The following is a 19882-nucleotide window of genomic DNA, read 5'->3' as shown; positions in this document are numbered from 1 at the left end:
AACTAAATAGTATAGGGAAAATTTCTCAAATTCTGGTTTTTGTTTTTGTTTGTTTTGCTTCTAGAATCACCAGTACATTTATTGTGTTACTGAAAATGATTGGGAAAGCCAAAGGCCAAATTCTTTGTAGGGGAGAAAATCCCCTCTATCGGAAACATGCTTTATATCTGAAAGGGTTAACAGGCCTCTTAAAGTTCTAAATTTATTGGGAGAGGGGACCCTGTGACCCTGTTAGGATCTGGCTTTGGTCATTTCTTAGGAAGAATGCAATTTAGAACTCTCCTATATTATTCTGCCAGCTATTTAGTTATTGATGATATTGACTTTTAGTTTTAAAATGTCTTGCTTTGGAAAATTGTTTTTAACAGCCCTCATCCACTTATATTTTGAATTTTTATGTTATATCACTTTTCATTTGGGATATTAAGTCAAATTCCTGGTAACCATTCTCCACAATCCAATTTATTTTTACCCAAGATCCATTGAATTCAACTCACTGCCTTTTTTGTAAAAGGTTAACCCAATATTTCATGTTATGTTATACTTTCTACTTATGCTATGTGAAAGAAAAGTTACTGTGATAAGCAGCCAATAAATTGCATTCAGAATGTTTATTCCCCAAAATTACATTACTATGCTGACATAGATAAACATAATCATTTATCACAATATGGATTGTGAAGTAAAAGCTAAAATAAATGGAACCATCTTGCCTGTTACCCAGGTTTTTTTTTTTTTCCTTTAAATGTTGGTCACAATATCTACCTTTAAAAAATGTCATCTTCTTATTCATCAGCTTGAATTGATGTATGAGATTAGTAATGGGTCAAGGTTGAATAATGACAAAAAACACATTCATTTTATAATAAGAAAGTGTTTTCAACTTTTTGTATAAAAATGAGGTTATATTTTCTAATGTTGGCTCTTATTATGTTGTTTTGTCATTATTTCATCATAAGGAATAAGCCATTTAAAACTAATAGCTCTATTTGATGTTTGTTGTCCAGAAAACCTAGACATTTAAATTGGTGGATTTTGAAGAAATCTCATGTCCCTCAGGTATAGGGATTGCTAAAAATAATCTTCATTTATATTGGGCTAATAAAGTAAGTCCCAGTGATGGTTATTAGAGTGAATATAGTATACAGTGAAATCTGCTGAATGTAGAATTTAGTGATTATTTATTTATTTGATAACAGCTTTATCAAGGTATAATTTACCTACCACACAATTCACTCACACAAAGTATAGAATTCAAAAGCTGTTTGTGAATTCATAGAGTTGTGCTGCCATCCCCACCCACCATCAATTTCATCACCCCAAAAGGAAACCATGTGTCCTTTGGCAATCACTCCATTTCCCCGTAATTCTCCCATCTCTGGCAAGCACAGTCTATGCTCTGTTTCTTTATATTTACTTACTCTGGACATTCTATATAAATGAAATCATACAATATGTGTTATTTTATAACTGGCTTTTCTCAGCATAGTTTACTATGTTCATCTATGTTGCTTGTGAATTTCCCAAATTTCTTTCTGTTATTGATACTTGATTCCATTCCATTATGGTTGGAGAACTACTTTATATGGTTTTAAAAATTTACTGAGGCTTGTTTTATGGCCTAGCATATGGTCTGTCCTAGAGCACGTTTTGTATATACCTGAGAAGAATGTGCATTCTGCTGTTGTTGGGTAGAGTGTCTTATAGATAAAGTTTTGTGTGTGTATGTAAAATCTGACACCTGTCCTCTCTGGAGAGAGTTTCCGTTTTCTGATTGCATAGGGTGATGTCTTGGGCATGTGCACAATAACTCTGGGATGCTAGTGGTTTATCAGGGTCTATATGCCTTTTCGCCTGTTGTTGTTTTTCAACTGCCCACTTCTGTTGGTCTGTTGATATTACACCCAGCTCTTGGTTTTCACTGATTGTTGGCTGATTTCTTTATTATTATTATTATTTTTTTCAGTGCTCTGGGATATAAATTTCTCCACAGTGTAAGCCAATTAAATTTGGGCCCCTTACAGGGATTGTTTTTGAAGTGAGTCTTTGAGGTTTCGTGTGACCATAGGGGAGCTGTTCTTAACTATTTCTTTCCCTGGTTCTCTCTGGTAAATAGTCTGCCTTATGATTTAGTTTATTGCTCTCATGAAGCTATCACCCTCCTCTTAATTGCCATCAAACTATTGTTTTGAGAGTACCCATAGGCTTGAACTTACCCACATACTAATTCTAATAAAGTCAGTTCCTTTGCCGGGAGCTGTCTGTTCTTATGGCATGCCTCTTGTTCTGTGAATAATCTCTGAACCACAGCTACAGAGCTAGGGGTGGTTTAGTGGCCTGCTTCTTTTGGATGGACACTCCTGCTTTATGAGCAGAGCACTAGTATAGGCAGTAGCTTTCGATCTCAGTTTGTTTCTCCTGGTATATTAACTCCAAAGAGTGAGCAAGTTGAGATGAAGGTGATCAGGACCCCTGGGTAATTGGCATGCTGTTCTTCAGATAGAGCCTCTGTTCTGTGAATGGGGGCTGGGTGAAGCAAGGGAACTCCTAACTTCGCAGCTGCACTTTGTGGAGTTTAGTTGCTGCATAGAGGTTGGGGGTGTGTGTGAGTGGGAAGGGTGGGGGGTGAGAAATACTAATAGTCTGCCCTTCTCTGGGAAATACCACAACCTCAACTGGAAGCTAGGGGCAGATGGACCCTGTGTTCTTGGCAGCATTCCCCTGAGGTGGAATTTCTGTCATGCTGAGCTGGGAACATGGCAGATTGGGGGTGGGCAGGCCATCCTTCAAATGCCACAGACCTTCACTATTCTTACCAAGTTTTAGTAGATTTTTCTTGAATAACTGTTCAGTTGCTGTTTAACTTTAGCATGATTTCTGGAGGTTTTAAAGGGTTCTTATTTTTACTAATTTTTCTCAGTATGTTTGTTTTGCTGGGGAATTGATCTGCAGAGGTCTTCACGAAGCCACCATTCTAGAAGACCTCTAGTGGTTTTCTTTTAAATGCTTGCTTAAAACAGGACTTTGAGATTAATTCTTTATTGAGTTATTCAGCTGCCATTTAATGTATTTGCACATGTGTTTAAAAAGGTTTTCTCTTCTACCTTTATGCCTCACAAAGTCGCAGTAAAATATAGACTATTTTTGGGTGAGTTTGAATATAAACTTAGAATTGAGTTCTAAGTCAGTCCCTTCTGCATATTAATTGTGAGATCGCAAGTGGATGGGTTACCTAAACATTTGCTCATCCAAAATTTTGATTTAATAATAGCTGTTATTAAATTAGGTAGTGCAAGTGAAAGCAATTTGTAAATTCTAAAAACTTAAAATGGAGAGTATTGCATCTTTTCTGATTTCATTCTCATCTAAATGCTATGTATAAAATTTATCTTAAAGAGTCTTTGGTGTAGTTTATGTGATTTTTAAATTTTTCATATTATAATCAATATTCTTATGAAATCAACAAGTATATTGCCTAGTAAATGACTACTTTAGATAAGCTTATTATGGAATTACAATAGCAGGAGGAGAAAACAACATTTTTAGTATATGTCTTTGGGGTGTGTGGATAATCTTAAAATAAAATTTAGATTTTTTTAAATGCCAATATATTTGATTATACATTGTTTATGCTATCTTCAGAGTATCCTGGCTTTAAATCCTCGAACACAAACTCATGCAATGCTGCGTTCCACTTCAGCCAAGAAAGTAGACAAGAAACACTGGAAAAGAAATACTGATAAAAACTGCATTGTAAGTACCACTGATAGATGATTTCACATTGAAAATGATCGCGTCTTACATATTGTAAGACAAGATTTTACATATACTTTGAAATACAATTAAATATGTGTAAAGTACAGCTATAATTTTTTCATATTTCAAATATTTTATGTTTGAATAATCTCAAAAGTGTCTAATTTTATTCCTTAAAAATCTATTGAAACATTTAAAAAATTATGTAGATTTAGTGTGGCGCCAAAATTTATTTTCTTAAAAATCTATAAAATTTCTCTTTAAATTGTTTTGTAAAATCAAAAACAAAAGAAACCATGTGTTGGCGAGGATTGGAGAAAAAGGAACCCTTGTACACTGTTGGTAGGAATGCAAACTGGTGCAGCCACCGTGGAAGAAAGTATGGAGGTTCCTCAAACAATGAATAATAGAATTACTGTAGATCCAGTAACTCCACTACTGGGTATTTACCCAAAGAATACGAAAACACTAATTTGAAAAGGTATATACATGCCTGTGTTTATTGCAGCATTATTTGCAATAGCCAAACTATGGAGGAAGCCCAAGTGTCCCTTTATAGATGAATAGATAAAGAGGACGTGGTATATATAAATAATGGAATATTTATTATTCAGCCATAAAAAAGAATGAAATCTTGCAATTTGCAACAACATGGCTAGAGCTAGAGAATATAATGCTAAGCGACATAAGTCAGTCGGAGAAGGACAAATGCCATGTGATCTCACTCATATGTGGAATTTAAGAAACAAAACAAATGAGCAAAGGAAAAAAGGGCAAACCAAGAAATAGACTCTTAACTATCAAAAACAAACTGATGGTTACTAGAGGGGAAGTTGGGGGGTAGGTATAATAGGTGATGGGGATTAAAGAGTGCACTTGTCGTGATGAAAAAGATTAAATTAAAGCCTTTAAAAATTGTTTTGTATAATGACACAAGGACACAGAAGAGTTTCTATATTACAGGTATAATTCAACTGAAGAAGAGTACATTGGTATATACAAACTGTTGTAAGATAATGCTTTTGGGGAATACATGTACAGTATTCGGGGAACACTGTGAACATTTAATATATCCAAGTGAGGTACAGGAGCAAAAATGTCTGGGATTACTGATTGCTGAAATGTTATTTAACTGATTCTATGAGGTTAACACAGGGCTGGCACTTTGAGGCCATAAATGGGGATTAAGTACAACCTTGAAGGTAATGTTTAAAATACCATTTTAGGGGTTATACATTTTTAAATTAGGAAAGCAATTTCCTTTTTACCCAATTTCTCAAAATTAATTTCCCCAAAATTAATTTTCTCAAATCAGTTAGTGAAACAATGAATAGTATTAGTTTATTTGCATTGGCTTTTTGGTACTTTGCTTATACTGTCTAAGGTAATGATTTTAGTTTATTTTTATGTACTTTCTTCTTCCTTACATATTAACTCTTTGATGATGGAATTGAAGTATGTGTACAGGTGTGTCTGTATTCATGTGATTTTTAAAATTTTCTTGTCACTGAGCACTCAGCAAAGTTTTTTAAATGAAAAAAAGGAAATAGAAATACAAAGAGGGGTGCCTCGGTGGCTCAGTCGTTAAGCGTCTGCCTTTGGCTCAGGTCATGCTCTCAGGGTCCTGGGATTGAGCCCTGCTCAGTGGGAAGTCTGCTTCGCCCTCTCCCACTCTCCCTGCTTGTGTTCCCTCTCTAGCTGTGTCTCTCTGTCAAGTAAATAAATAAACTCTTTAAAAATAAATACAAAGAAACAATGTGACTTGAGATGATAACACATAATAGCAAACTTGGATTTGGAGTTCACTTTTCCTTGTACCATTCGGTGAGTTTTGCTTTCCACCATGAGGTGAAAGGAGACTAGTGTGATCCAAATTAGATCATTAGATCAAATAATAGACTGACTCTAAGGCATGATCTTATATTTTAAAGTGAATAAAGAAATAATATAAATTTCAAATTTAGAAAGCCCTCAAAGATTATTAAGTCTAAATCATTTTAAAGGTATGAGAACTCTGATCCAGAAAAATTATATGACTTCTTCTCTAAGGTCTCATTTATATATTATTAAACTATTTATGGTGAGGTTTTATTGAGAAAGAGGGGCTTTCTCTGTTATCATTTTTACTATTTTTATTTTGTGAAAATTGGCATTTTATTCCAAAATGTTAAGCTGTACACTGTCTCATTTTACCATATGTGTGTGTATGTGTGTGTGTGTGTGTGTATAAATGGCAAAGATGTAGTGAGATGGGTTTTCTCCATTAAGTATATTGGCATAAATTCTGAGAAAAGCAGTTTGACAGTATCTCTGACAATATTCATTAACACCTGTGTTAGTTTGCTAGGGCTGCAATAATAAACTACCATTAACTGGGTGGCCTAAAGAACAGAAATTATCAATGTTCTGGAGGCTAGAAATCTCAGATTAAAGTATCAATAGGGTTGTTTTCTTCTGAGGCTTCTCTGCTGCTTTTTCCTTGTGTCTTCATATGGTCTTTTCCTCTCTATGTGCCTGTGTCCAAATTTCCTCTAATAATGACACTAATCATACTAGATTAGAGTCTCCCTTAATGACCTCATTTTAATTCAATTACCTCTGTAAAGACTGTCTTCCAATACAGTTACATTCTGAGGTGTACTGGAGGTTAGGACTCCAACATATGAATTTGTGGGGGATATAATTCAGTCCATAATAGTATCTTTAAATTATCAAACACTTATACCCAATAATTCATCTTCTACTAAACTATCCTAAACAAAGAATTAGGAATGTAGGTAAAGAATTAAGTAGAAAGAAACTTATCCCCCCATTATTTATTTGGTAGAGAAAAATGTGAGGGAAAACCCACTGAATTGCCACCATTGAGTTGTGGTTAAATAAATTAGGGAAGATCCATTCAGGAGTAAATTGTGCAACCATGGAAATTATTTTTAAAATAATAATCTGGAAAAATGCAATCTATGTTACAAGGAAAATGCATGAAACGTTATATTTAAGACTGATTGGGTACAGTTACACAAACACACACACCCCAAGACACATCGAAAAAGAAAATATAATGGAATGTTAATTGTGACTAGCTTTGTTTTGTTAGCACCTTTGTATATTTCAAGTTTTCTGTGATAAGCAAGTATTAGTGGAAAATGAAAGCTAAATCATCTCAATTTATAAGATCAGATTCATTGCTCTGGATGCATACCATTTTGAAATTCTATTTGACACATTTGTATTCATACCCATAGGAAATACGGAGCTAAAGTTGAAAGTTATTCTCAGTGCAGTTAAAGAATGTGGTTCCTTTCCTTTTCATTAGTATGCTCTTTGTGTTTGCATGAAGAATTGATTAAAAGTATGACCTAGAGATATGATTTATTTTTTAATTTGTAAATTTTCATACTTGTGTTTTATAATCACTCATCAAAATTTAAAAGCCTTATATGTATATAAAGCAAGCATAAGACTTTGAAAGGTAGAAAGAAGGCCAACTAGCTAGAGAAATGTAACCTAAAGAATGAAACAGTAGTGAGTTCCCTGGGGTTTATTTTTTCTGCATTTATCCCAGTCTTTGGGGCGGGGGAGCGCTCAGCTGGCTCAGTAGAGCATGTGACTCTTGATCTTGGGGCCATTAATTCAAGCCCCACTTTGGATACAGAGCTTACTTAGATTAATTAATTAATTAAATTAAAAAATAAAAATAAAAAAACATGTTTTGGGAAAAAATGGAATTAATAAAATAGATAAATAAAATGAAGAAATATCCCAGTCTTGGAGCTAAAGAAATTGGAGAACTGGAAATGCTAAGTCCCAACTGGAAATGGTAAGTCCCGAAATGCTAAGTCTGTTCTCTCTAGCTAAAATACCAGGGAAGGAACAGCCTAGCAAGACAAAAAACCTTCAGATAGTAACTATTCGCCAAACACAGCAAGAAAAACTGTGACCCCAACCCATGTCTATTCCATAAAGGCTGGGTAGGAAGCCTAGACTTCTGCTCTGTGATGAGATAATGAGATGCCCAAATACCTCTGCTGGGTGAAAGAATAGGGAGCCAGTATTTTCATCCCCATTAGCTAGCTGATAACTGAGTGGGCCCACATCCCCACTTACCCTCTGTGATGTCAGTGGAGAGACCACTGGACTTCTGCTACTATCCAGAGGAAGAGAAGAAAGAGGGCAGGGCTGAGAAATACTCAAAAAGGAAATAATGGCTAAAACCTTTCCAAATTTGGCAAGAAACATAAACCTATAGATTAAAAAACCTGAGTGACACCCAAAGAAATCCATAGCAAGATTTGTCATAATTAAACTTCTGAAAACTGAAGACGAAGACAATATTCTGAAGGATGCCAGCCCAATTGCTTCAAGGCAGGGACAACTCCTGCAGGCTGTTAAGTTCCTGAGCCTTTGCCCTATTGCTCTGGCTATGACTAGACAGTACCACTGACTGCATCCTTGCTCTGCAAGTCTCCCTCCTTCCTACCCTGCTTTACTCCTCTTGTACTTTTCCTGAATAGCACTTACTCTGTAAATCACCTGCACACAAATCCTTGTCTCAAATTTTGCTTCTAGGGAAAATCAATTTAAATTGCTAAACAAAGAGTCGAATCATGGGGCCTTATGAGCAGCACTTGATACAGAAATTTGCTCTCTCCTTCCTAAAATATTTTCTTTCTCTTCGCTTGCAGAACATCAAACTCCCTTACTAGCATCTTCTGGGCTTCTTTGTTCATCTTCTCACCCCTAAATATTAGAGTGCCCAGGGCTTAGATCATTCTCTCTCTGAGGCTCATTAGGTTGGTGATTTCATTTTTTTCTCCTCACTTTAAATGCTGTGTATATTCAGAATCTTATCACCTCTCACCACCTTCACCACTACCAACCTTTCTAAGCCAGTACCATTATCTCTCATCTGTCTCAATAGCCTTGAGACAGTTTCCATGTTTACGCCTTTCCTGGTAGAATCTCGTCTTAATACACATGAGAAATCCTTTTAAAATTCCCATGCTTAGAATCTTTCAGTGGTTTTTCAGCTCACTTGGAGTTTGCACAATTTCCTTTGTACAGTTGTCACCTTAGCAAGGCCTTCTCTGGCCACTCTGTTTAGAACTCTAAGACTGCCCCACTCTGAGCTCTCTTTAGACTTCTGTGCTTAATTTTTCTTCTAGTGCTTATCACTGATATACTCTCTTTTTCACTCACTAGTTTATTTTTTGTCTTTTTCCACTGGAATATAACGTTCAAGAGGGCAGTGATTTTTGTGTTTTGTTCATTGTGTGTTCTGTTTCATAAGCTGTGTTCCCAACTTCTAGAACAGTTGGTGCTCACTAAATATCTGTCAAATGAATGCATGAATGAATATGACCCTTCTTTTATGTATTCTTTATATACTAGACATAAGGATTACATATTTTCTTGTATGGTGCTATACAGTTTCCAGAGTACCTTTGCATATTACATTTGGTTTTTACAATGATGTAAATAGACAACTCAGATTTGTCTCCTTGTTTTATGGATGAGGACTATGCTGAAAATGTTCAATGCTTTACTTAAGCTTATTGAAATCACTTAGTGTTGCAGCCAGATCTAGAATTTAGGTCATCTGGATCCAGTGCATCTTTTTCAGGATATCACCTGGCTTCCTTAGGAAGGGCAAGTAAGAGTATTAGAAAATAGAATCATCAAAGTAAGAAAAATATGGATTACAGTGGTTGTCACATTTTTTTTTACCAGTAATCTTATATAATTTCTGAAGATAGCCAAAGAGATCATTTTTAGCTGACTTCCTGACCACCAAATACAAAGGTTTTTTATTTATGCTTACTTTGTTTCATTTTCTAACTATTTTGCTTTGGCTTTATAATTTTGTTTTGATTTAGTTCAGATAATCACTGACTTATTACTCTTTGTATAGGTGCATCAGGGTTGTGGGTTGGGTTTCTTTGAATTCCCAGGAAGGAAGTTTTTCTTGAGCCATTGTATAGTCTTCTGTCCCTATCTGCCTTTCTTTTTAAGAAGTCCATTTTGGTCCTGAAAACAACCATATTTCAGGCACTGTACTGAATGCCACCCAGAGATGAATAAATCACAAATTATAGTCTAAAATTGTCTATTAAAATAGATACAGGTTTAGTTTTAATAAACAAAAATTTATAGGCTTCTTAGAAGATAGGCATCAGTTTGACCTGTAAAAGAGCTCGGCAAATGGAAATTCTGAATTTTTTTTTTTTTTTTACCCAGGAATTTCTTCCCTTGGCAATTTGATACCATTCTAGTACTAATTGGAAATTCTGAATTCAGTAGGGAATTTAAACTGGCAAATTGTGTTTATACTGGTTAATGAAGCACGAAGCAGTTATTTCCAGTATCTTTTAAGCAGGTGTTCCATAACTGCTGTTTATTTTTGCCATTTTTGAAAATGTTGAACTGTCGTAATTGCATAAATATTTTGCACTCATTTTCCATTAGTAATTTTTGAAGACCAGAAAATGTTACAAATCAGAAAACTGGGCAAAAGTAAAAAGGGAATGCAGTTAAAGACAGCCAATTATTAGACATCCTGTCCAGGATTCCACCATTGCATGGTGGAACCAGAGGTTGTACTCATGCAATCTGGCACCAGAACTTCTTAAGTAAAGTTGTTTGAATAAGTAAATAAAAATAAATCATTGACTTTTTTTTTTCATTCTAGGAAATGACTGCAGTAATATATAGGTTTTCATAAATTGTTACTGTTTTCCTGTGTGAGGTTCACAATCTTAGTCACTATTTTTGTTTGTTTTGTATTTATTGCCTTTTTATAATGGGCCAGCCATTGTGTCACTTATCACAGTAGAATGAATATGAATTTGATTGACATAGACCTTGCCAAGAAGTTCTCACATTCTTTTTGAAATATCAATAAATAACAATAGTACTCTTTCAAAGGAAGTACCATGAAGGAGTTTTAATTATCACTGTGATTCAGTCAAATTTGCCTTTGGCTGAATTCATCTAACTTTCATAGTAGAAGATGGATTTAACAAGGAAGGTGGGAGGCAAGATTCATACTGGTATAGAAGGCCAGAAGACAAAAGAAGGTGGGGCAGTGGGTATGTAGGAGAGAGGATAAGCTTGAATATATTTAGGAGGTGTCTCAGTCTGCGTGGGTAAAAATATCAGACTGGTGGCTTAAACAACAAACATTTATTTCTCACACTTCTGTAGGCTGGGAGGTCCAACATCAGGGCACTGGCAGATTTGGTATCTGGTGAGGACCTGCTTCCAGGTTCATAGATGGCTGCTTTCTTGCTGTTTTCACATGGCAGAAGGGATGAGAGAGCTTTCTGGGGTCCTTATAAGGGGACTAATCCCATTCATGATGTCTCCACCTTCATGACCTAATCACACTCTCATAGGCCCCATTTCATAATATCATCACACTGGGGGTTAGAATTTTGGTATATGAATTTTGGTGGGGGGGATACAAAACTTCGGTCCATAACAGGTGGTAAAATAAATATGACTTGTGAGTTTACTTTATGTGTGCATTTAGTTGTTTATAAGATAAATTGAGAGAGAAATAGTGAGTTCAGTTTGTGATCTTTTGTTTCTTGTACCTGTGGGATATCCCATGTGGTAGCTCAGTAAAAGAGTCAGGAATGGAGATGAAGAGTTTTGAGTCATCATAGCATATGTAGGTATAAAAGCCTGCACATAGAGTTACCCAGGAAGAATGTGGAGAGTACAAAATGTAAGGGGCACCAAAAGACTTTGTAAGCAAGATAAATAATACAAAAATCTATAAAACATGTATATAGGAGCATACCTCTTTACTTTTGCCTCAGGCTCCAGTGTGGCTTAGCATAATGTTGAAAAACAGGATGGTAAGGGCAGCAGAGATGAGAATTTAGTTAAGAAGCACCGTGTGGGGTGAGATGAGAGCCATGAAAGAATAGTGAGAGAATTCCTACAAGGAAGGATAGATTAATGTGTTTTCTCTCTAATACATGATTTCCAAATGTGGTTATTTTTTATACTCTGGAAATTATCCTTATGATTTACTTTGTGTGCTGGGGTCCATTTTTTCCTTCTCAAGCTTACATGACTAGTAACGAACAAAATCTACATAGTTAATAAAGTTATCATTCAACCTCATTTAAAAAGGGAAGGTGGAATCGTTGCTTCGATAACCAGCTACCTGGCTCAGTTAAATGTGACATAGAATGTAGGTCCCAATGTTGATACATAGCAAATTCACAATATGTATTCCTTTTTTTAAACTCTGAAGTTAAATGAATTTTTGACCAGATTCACAGTAAGAAAGCAATCTCTGTTCTGCCCTCACCTCCTCTTACGCCATATTTTAAAACAACTTCTCAAGCTTGAGTTTGCTTTCCTGATTGCTGACAATAGCATTCTTCCAAAAATAGACTCAGTGCCTGAAGGATAAAATAAAATGAAATGAAATAAAATAACCAAAACCAAGATTCTTTGCAACTTAATGCCTTCTTCAATAGGTGAAAAATGTTCAATAGGTGAAAAATGTATTGTTTGTATAGAGATTACAAATATCAGACTAGAAACTCAGGCATATAGGAAATATAACCTCCTTTATTTTTCTGTAACCAAACTTAATTTTTGTTTTGAGCTGTTTCAAGAGTAGAAACTTAGTCACTATCACTTTCAGGATTTTTGCCCCCACTGGTTCCCCTGCCCCTCCTTAGTTTTCTGGGCTAACATCTGACTTCCCTGGGATTTGGTGACAAGTGTGGTAGCTGAGATGAGCCCAGCTGATTCTTCATTATGCATTTCCATTAATAACCAATCATGGGGGATGTGGAGTCATCCTTCATTCCCTGTCACCAGATCCTTTTCTGTTCCCCACCCCTGTGCTATTTTTAAGTCATTCGTGAATGCATGACAATTCCTTCTAATGTTCCATTCAACACTGGGGCTCAGGAAACTTCACAGTTTAGTCACCTCCTCCCAGGGCTTCATCACAGGTTCTCCAGCTCATGATCTCCATGTACTTTTGCCATCCCTCTATGTCTAGCCTGAGTTGCTGGGCAATGATCCTTTTTTTTTTCTGGGATCTACCAAAATTTCTGGGCCCTCCCCTTTCCTATGGATCCTTATCTTGTCTTTCCATTCTTAAAAAATATTTATTTAGTTTAGATGGGAAGGTAAGAGTGGAGATAAAAATTTATTTTTAACTCATCACACATTTCCTTCTAAATCCATGGTCAACCACTCAGGTTCTTTCAGATTCCTTGAAAACCTGACTTCCAACATCTTAAGTCTCAGAAACACTCTCTTTGTCTCATTGCTTTCTATGGTTACATCTTTTTCTTCAAGAAATGAAAACTGGTGGCCTCAATGCCTAACATGCACATTTTAGGAGGAAGGAGGAGGAATTATGGTAAAACTTCCCCATCCCATGAAGTCTGATTTTGAATTTGGACTTAACAGAATTGATGATTATCTCCCATTCTCCATCCAGCAGGTTCTCAACTGAGGTCTGTCCGGGGTGGGGAGAGAGGGAGGAGTAAGCTTCTAATCTTCGTCAGAGAAAGTAAGAAAGAAGGGTTAAGACAGGCAAGGCCATGGGGTGCTTGGGTGGCTTTAAGTTGTTTAAGCACTGGACTCTTGATTTCGGCTCAAGTCATGATCTCAGGGTCTCAAAATCAAGCCCATGTTTGGCTCAATGGGGAATCTGCTTGAGACTCTCTCTAAAATAAATCTTTCAAAAAAAAAAAAAAAAAAGACAGGCAAGGCCATTTAGAACCCCATGTTGGGAAACTTAGATGGTATTTGCAAGACTCTGAAAGTGAGTACCTCCTTAAATTTTGTGCTAGAGATGCCTCACTTACCTCACTGTAATACTGGCCCTGAAAACAACTGCAAATCAAAGGACTTATACTGTTCTGGAGGTACCAGCCAGCCTCAGGACCTAGGGATGTTCCCATGAATGTTTAAACTTGGGTAGCAACTGGCAACCAGCAATAAGGATTCAGATGGCTTTGGATGGCACAGGTAGCCCCAGAACTTCAGGCTGGCTAACTGGGTGGGCTTTCCTGGTCATTACCTTAACTTAATAGCAATGCTACCAAACATTATGTATTACTGGATTTTTTGGAATCATTAATCTGGTAACGTTTTACCATTTATATTGTAAGAACACTTATCCTGCTACATGCATTGAGAACATTGTAATTAATTAGAAAAAAATAACTTTGTTTTTAAATAATTATATTGTAAGTGATCTTTATTGGACAATCTCTTCCATACTTCTAACAGAGGTTAGAAGTTGTCATTATATAAATTTATTAATTAATTTTATGTATGTGTTAGTATAGACATTAATTTGAAGAAACTATTTGATTCTTTAAAGAAAATGCAAGTTTAAAATTCAGCAGAGGGAAAAAAATTTAGAGATGGAAAAATATACAGTGACATGTGATTAACTAAAAATCCTTTTCCAAGAATATAAAAATTTAGTAGAAGAGGGATTCTGAGCCTAAAATCTTGCTTTGTGGTCATTTAGTCATATATAGACCTTGTAATTTTGGAATTGGGGTGGGATCTTCTAACACATAATCAGTATTTATTTTAAAATAGTAACATATTGCTTATGGGAAATCTTAAAGTCTAGTTATGATTTCAAAAGGAGAATTTTGGCCATCTCAATTTAAGAAAACAAATATACCCTAATCAATAATTAAAATATGAAATCATTGATAGTTTTCATTGTCTTTATATGAGATATGAACTCTGAAAAGTATCTCCTGAACATTTTTGGACTTTAATCCAATGGCTGGGAATAAATTACTTTTCATAGCAGTGAACCCTCTTAAAGAATTAATGTGTCACATTTTTCTATATTCCAACACTACTATAGATCAATTATTCTGCCTAATTTTAAGAATTACATAGTATAAATATTTGCTTGGAATCTGCCTTGTACAGTTTAATTCATTACAAAATTAATGGCAGACCTACTATGTGCCTACCACTGTGAAAAGTGGTGGGGAAAAGGACAAACACTTTTCTTGCCCTGACAACTTACAGTCCTTCTCAAAGGCATTGAAGTCATTCACAACCAGGTGTTGCAGGTATAGCCAACTATGGGAGTTATAGCTGTGGAATCTGGTCTCAGGATTCAAGGTTGGCTTCCCCGAGGAAACAGAATTTAAGTTGAAAATACAGATGGAGGAGGAAAAGGAGAAGAAGAGGGATCCCACCAGAATGGAAAACATATACTGGAAAGATTTGAGATGAGGGAGAATACTGAACCCAGGTACTGAAACAGCTTCAGTACTGCATGGCTTGGCTGAAGTGTAGAGTGTGAAGGTAAGTACCAAGTAATGAGACAGAAGAGGTCAGCAAAGACTAGTACATGTAACAATAACACTGATAATGATGAAGATGATATTAATAATTGCATTTATTGAAAAGTTCTATGGTCTGGTGATTTCATTAAGAGAAGTGCATGTCATCAGGTTAAGAAAGCACGCTCTTTGCTATACACTGTAATTTAGTTTTGTCACATATTAGGTTCTCTCTTTATGTGTATGTGTTTTCTTGGTGCTTCATTCTACACATAGACTAGTATTGTCAGAGATTTATTCTCCAGGCAGAAATATGTAATAAAATGTTAATTGACTAAAAAGAAGAAAAGTGTTAACTCTTGATTTCCTGAGGCTGTTACAAGAGAGCTTTGCTTTAATTATTTATTTCACACTGATCACAACTTTCTCCATATCCATGTGACACACAAATTAAACTCGTTTGTAATTGTCAGCCATCAGCCCCATTACTTTTATTTTGCTCTTCTTTAGTTTGAAATTTTATAATCGTTAAGTGGTAGTTCTTTTTCTTTATTGTTGATTAGGATGGCATGTAGTTATCTAGTCAGGGTTTAAGTAGAACTGGAAAAAACTTTCCCCTAAGTGTAAGAGGTGTTCCTTTAGCTTTGTTAGCAAAAAGAAAGAAAACTTTCCCCTTAAAGCTAGCTTCCTTATCTTTGAGGTTTCTTTTTTTTTTCTCTTTTATGAAAGAAGACAGTGAAACCAAAAAGAATGACCTATCAGCAGAAAGGTTGGTTAAGAGTGAGCTACAGAGGCAAACTATTTGGTTTCAGTTATTGGTTCTGCCATTTACTAGCTGTTATGATCCTGAGTAAATTCCTTGATCTCTTCCTGCCTCCATTTCCTCTTCTGCAAAATGAGGATACTAATAGAATCTACCTGATACATTTGCTATTGGGATCAATTTGCATAGTATACTTACAACAGTGCTTGGCATATATATAGTCCTTAACAAGTGTTATTGAATCTCATTATTAGCATTGAAACATTGATAGAGGTCTGTTTCTGTTACTATGCATGTAGGTAGGTCCATCATGACAGTGGACACAGAACAGAATAACTAAATATGGAAAGAACATGGAGAGGTAATGAGCAGGAAGATATTAAGAACGGTAATGAAAAACAGAGCATTTCCTATATTGCCCAGAAATATCCTGGCAGCAAATTGTGTGTGTGTGTGTTGGGAGGAGTGTGTGTGAGAGACAGACAGAAAGAGATAAGAAGAAACAGAAAAAGACACCAGCTTTTTTGCCCTAATATATGCATAAAGTAGGAATGAATTATCTTTCTGTGATTTTTTTTTTTTTTTTTTTTTTTTTTTTTGCCACATATTCCTTTCTCCAAAAATCCTTCAACATGATGCCTTGGACCTGCCCAGTTTCATCAGTCTGTAGGTCTGCGTTGACATGGGGATTCTAACCCTGGCTGATTCTTCCTATGTGAGTCCCTGCAGGGTACAGAGTACTAACCTAAAATGTGCCCCTGTCTTAGGATGGCTTGAGAATGAGATATTTTCTCTCAATATTTGACAAGGAAGTTTCTCTGTGGAGATGTCATTCATATGGATTGCATATTAGTCTATGGATATTGAGAAGGGATTCAAAAGATCTGGAACCAAACTGATTTGTTTATACAGAAATTCTTTGGATAATCATAATATTAAACTGGAATTGTATGATGTATTGTAGGTCAATAAGTACTACATAATAAAGCAGATGTGTGTTAAGACTATGTCTATAAAAACAGAATATGTATATTTTAAAAGATATTAATGAAGCATATTACTGTATTTGCAAATAAGAAATATCTTTGCATATGGGAAAATAGAATGCTCTGAACAAAAGAAATCAGCTAAATTGTCTTTAGAGCCTAATAGTATATTTTACCTTTGCAAAACATTTATTTGGTGCTCATAGCAAATAAATATGCGAGTTTTGCTGTTTTCCGAATGGGCATACAATGGCAGCTGTCTTTCTAATCGTTCCCCTATTCAAACACTAATCGGTGGAACCTACGTAGAATGCTAGACGACTGAATAGGTAGACAATGGCAGCAGCGGTTTTAATCACAGTTCTATTCAAGCACTAATCGGAGTGATGATTAAGGGACATTAGAGGGAGCACTTTGACATCTGATCCTTTGAACTGATGTCTGTGCAGGCTGCACTCCACAGAGCTCACTTGGCCAGACTGATTTCCTTAAATAAAGTGCTGTGATTTGCAATGTAGGAAATATTACATTAGAGCCTATTGAAATGATTAGGAATTGAGGAGCTTTTCTTTCAGTGGGGATTTGGTGTATACTGTATCCTCACAAAACTCAGAACATTAATGTTTCATACATTACTCTGAGTCTCAGGGACCATTGAAAAATCTCATGAAAAAGACTTGTAGTCACACACTCAAAATTGAGTATGAATGGAAATATAGAACTCTGCTGTCATAGTTCTCAATTATGGAAATTTATGAATTTAAAAATATTTGGATTTTCATATAACCCAATCAAGATCAGCACATCCTAACTGCATTGCATTTCTTATTTTCTTTAAACCAGCATATTTTTAGTGTTCTGTCTCTTGAGTTACATTAATAACAACCCCTCCCCCAAAAATGTGTTATACCCTTTCTGCATTGGTCATGCTTTGGATTCAATCATTTTTAATAAGATAGAATGGAATTTTTCTCTTTTTTTTCCACTCAGAATTTTTAATATATCAATTTAGATTTTACTGACCTGATGTCTAGAACATTTCATGTGATTGATCCTGAAAACATTAATATCTATTTAATATTTGCAGATTGGCTCCATGCTTAAAATTTCAACATCAACATTTGAATACATCATTCCAATTATCTGTATGTATCTGTCTTTAAAATGTATTTATATAATGTATAATACATAGGAGGAAAAAAAAAACTTTTCCTCTACCCTCTTATTTTAGTTAATGAGGTCTGTGAATTAAACTGGCAAAAGACATTAATAGAAGAAAAGGTATATATGTTTTGGTTGATGTTGGTATTTTATTTTTATGTGCATGGAGACCTTCACAGAAAAGAAGTAAAGACCCAGCGATGCTTCTAGACCCAGCAGCTTATATACCATTTTAACAAAGGATGATAAATTGTGGAGAAGTAGCAAGACAAGGAAAAAGGGGTTTGGGCATCTAGGGGTGGTTAATTGTGGGAAGGTAAATATATAGGGACAACTAACAGAAAATTAAAGTTATTTTAGTAAGGTTTGTTTGTGCATCCCAATGCTGACTTTCTGTCTCCAGGGATAATGGTTCTTCTGGTACAGGAGAGGGGAGGAGGAATACTTTCACAAAGGGAAATTTCTGTCCTGCTTTTACGCAGGTAGGAGGAGAGAGGATAGTATTTGCTTTTTCTTAATTGCCTTCAGCTCAAAATAATTTTTATGCTGAAGTGGCAAATTGTGGGATATCCAGCCTCTTAGGATTGAGTCCTCTGTATTTGTTATGTTCCTTAGTTATAGGATTCTTTTCTATGAGAAATGAATGATTTTGTCATAAATTCTGGGATAGATATGATTGCAGTGTATACTTGTGAAGGTGTCTGCCCCCCCTCAGATTCACAGATGTGTAGGTATGGGCTCTTGAAGCTATATTTGTACCACCTGACTCAGACCTCAAATCTGGTGACCTGAATCTGATTGAGAAAACTGACCAAAGCCAGGAGAAGCAGATTCTCTTCCAGAAATCGGGGGTAAGAGATTTTATTTCATTCTGAGCTGTTTGAGCAGGAAACAAAAAATTGAAACTTGAGTGTTGCAAGGTGGACATTTTCCACCTGCCATGTGTATTTTAAAAAGTCAGTCTGAAGAAAGAGTAGAGGCAGATGTAGAAAAAAAAATCTGCCTGGGTTACACATGGCTTTTTATGGGGAGGGTTTTGCAACTTTGTGTTTTGTGAAATATTCTTATATCCAAATATAGTCTCCTTTTTTGGCTTAAACTATCTAAAGCTGATTTTAGATATAGACAACCAAAAAAAATCCTAAGAAGCACAGTGGCATATTTCAAATTCTAATGACTTAGAAAAAGGAGTGTTTATTTTTAGGGAATATGGTAAAATTATAATTTTTAGGGAATATGGTAAAATTATAATTAAGTAGGAAAAGAAAAATAGAGTAAGGAATAAGAATAGTTAAATTTTATATTGTGTGAGACAGTAGAATGTAATGTAATCAGCTCCTGCTTAGAGACAGACTGCCTGTGTGCAAATCATGTCTCTGCATTTACTAACTTGACCTTGGATACAGTTCTTCACCTCTATCAGCTAGCTTCAGTTTCCTTTAGTGAAAAATGGAAATAATAATAATTATAGCAATCTAATTAAATTATTTTGAGGATTAAATGAAGTAATGAATTTAGAGAGGGCATAATACAAGGTTTGACAAATAGTAAATGCTCACTAAATGGTATTTTATTTTTCCTTGAATATGGGAAATGTTTCATGTTTCAGATGATAAAGCATTTGTCTGAGATTTCTTTGAAGAATTTTACATCATTTAGTAATAATTTGCAAATATTAAAAGTTAAGTAAAGTGATACTACATTTATTTATTCTAAGTGTGATTTTTTTTTTTTTCAAATGTCATATTTTTGTTTTTAGTGTTTGGGAAACAAATCCAGGTTATTATATCTACATGAATTTCTTGATTAAATAGACTCTATCATAGTCCCCTTAGTCTTTTTTATTCCCTAAGAAACAAAACTTACACAGCTACAGTATTTTTAGTTTGTTTCCATGTTACATGAAATAA

General features: G+C 35.2%; 1 protein-coding gene across 3 annotated transcripts in view; it reads left to right on the top strand.

Moving 5' to 3' along the window:
- The window catches only part of DPYD (dihydropyrimidine dehydrogenase), a 795521-nt gene that overhangs the window by 36313 nt on the left and 739326 nt on the right, over positions 1–19882 (top strand). For all 3 annotated transcript variants that reach the window (XM_027618372.2, XM_027618382.1, XM_027618392.1), the window contains exon 2: positions 3643–3753. In XM_027618372.2, the coding sequence (XP_027474173.1) occupies positions 3643–3753 (111 nt within the window). The remainder of the gene's footprint in view (positions 1–3642; positions 3754–19882) is intronic.

Source organism: Zalophus californianus, chromosome 4 (genome assembly GCF_009762305.2).
Source record: "Zalophus californianus isolate mZalCal1 chromosome 4, mZalCal1.pri.v2, whole genome shotgun sequence".
NCBI lineage: Eukaryota > Metazoa > Chordata > Mammalia > Carnivora > Otariidae > Zalophus > Zalophus californianus.
This window is presented reverse-complemented; position numbering and strand designations above follow the sequence as displayed.